General features: G+C 36.6%; 1 protein-coding gene across 1 annotated transcript in view; it reads left to right on the forward strand.

Moving 5' to 3' along the window:
• Positions 1-527: 527 nt before the first annotated feature.
• The window catches only part of LOC143024168 (KRAB-A domain-containing protein 2-like), a 1,756-nt gene continuing 289 nt past the window's right edge, over positions 528-1,994 (forward strand). The window contains exon 1 of the mRNA XM_076182981.1: positions 528-1,994. This exon is cut by the window's right edge and continues 289 nt beyond it. Within this exon, the coding sequence (XP_076039096.1) occupies positions 963-1,994 (1,032 nt within the window). The 5' untranslated portion in view covers positions 528-962.

Genomic DNA, 1,994 nt, shown 5'->3' on the forward strand with positions numbered 1-1,994 from the left:
ATCCTGGTGTGTAAATCTCTACCTGTTTGTCCCCAATATACATTATTACAATCCGCTTGAAGAGGATCACAGCAAGTAATCGAAATAGACAGAAATCGTTATTTCCTTTCTTTTCTTACATCCAATCACCAGTGGGTTTTTAGTGTATTTATCAATGTGTTACGACATTACTGTACAGTGATATATGTATATATATATATATATATATATATATATATATATATGTACATATTTAAATATATATATATACATACACACACACACACACACACACACACACACACACACACACACACACACACACACATATATATATATATATATATATATGTATATATATATGTGTGTATACATATATATACATATGTATACATATATATATACGTATATATAAATATATATATATATAAATATATATTAATATATATATATAATATATATATTTAAAATATATATATATATATATATATATATATATATATATGTTACGCATAATGTGGATAATTGCCTAATGTAAACATTAGGCAAGAAAATTGCCTAATGTGTACATTAGGCAACTTAATTTGCGCAATGTTCACAATAGGCAAAACACTTGCCTAATGTTCACTTTAAGCAAGATTTTCATATTAGGCAAGGGTATTTTGCCTAATGTTGACTGAATGATGAGGCCGCACCAGCTGACGAATGATGGGTGTAGTTTGTGTGTGTGTTTTAGCCAATGGCGGGTCACAGCATTGAGTTGGCTGGCCGGCAGTCTGGCAACCACAGCAGCAGAGAGCAGGTGTGTGCTCTAGCAACTTTGGGCGCCAGAGCACACACCTGCTCTCATTGTTCTTAAAATGCTTGTTTCTTTTACTGTTTGCCATTATCTAATATGAATTGAATAACTAATCACTGTACTATTTCCAGACTAAGTATTTTCTTTATCCTGTCTTGCTTGTTTCAGTTTGTGTTTATGCACTATGGATCAAGCTGCCTTTGAGCGTAAGCTGCGTCAAACACTGGAGGGCAAGGCTGAGAATGCAGTCATCCAGCCCACCATCCAGCGTGATAAGTGCATCCAGGATTTGCTAAGAATCAATTCTTATGGAGCTCATTCTGCATTTGACTATAACCTCAAGAAACGTTATGAAGTCCTGCGTGTTGGCAATGCTGACCGACTCATTCGGAAAAGAAAAGATAAAAATGAACATGAGTTCAAGTTTGTGGCATCTCTCGAAGAAATGTTTGGTATTGTTAAAACAGCCCATGAAGCAATTGGCCATGAAGGTGGTAAAAAAACAATTGTGGAAGTGAAAAAGAAATGGTCAAACATCACACAAGAAGTATGCTACCTCTACATTTCATTCTGTGAGCACTGCCATCAAAAGAAAGCCAGAACAATTCCAAAGGGTTTGGTAGTAAAACCAGTACGCAGTCATGGTATCCTTTCAAGATCCCAGGTAGATCTTATTAATTTTCAAACATTACCTGATGGAGACTTCAAGTATATCATGACATATGCAAATCATTTCAGCAAATTTTGTGTGTTGCGGCCACTTACATCAAAAAGAGCAGAAGAGGTTGCAGCAAATCTGCTAGATATTTTTCTGACATTTGGAGCACCTGCTCTTTTACAGTCTGACAATGGACGGGAGTTTGTCAATGCCATAATTGCCGAACTTTCAGTGCTATGGCCAGAGCTGAAGTTGGTGACTGGACGTCCACGTCATCCTCAAAGCCAAGGTGCTGTTGAACATTTAAATGGAGTGATACAGGATACACTGACCATTTGGATGAGGGAAAACAACAGCAGAAAATGGTCAGTAGGTCTCAAATTTGTTCAGTGGCAAGTTAATATCAGCCACCATGAAACAACTGGCCACAGCCCATTCAAAGTTACATTTGGAAAAGATCCACAGGTTGGATTAGGGTCATCTATCCTGCCAAGTACAGCTCTCTGTAATATTTTTACTGAGGAAGATCTTGAGTCATTTCTTGAATCAGAGACAGAG

Source organism: Oratosquilla oratoria, chromosome 3 (genome assembly GCF_046742065.1).
Source record: "Oratosquilla oratoria isolate Oo_2021 chromosome 3, ASM4674206v1, whole genome shotgun sequence".
In the NCBI taxonomy this organism is placed as follows: Eukaryota; Metazoa; Arthropoda; class Malacostraca; order Stomatopoda; family Squillidae; genus Oratosquilla; species Oratosquilla oratoria.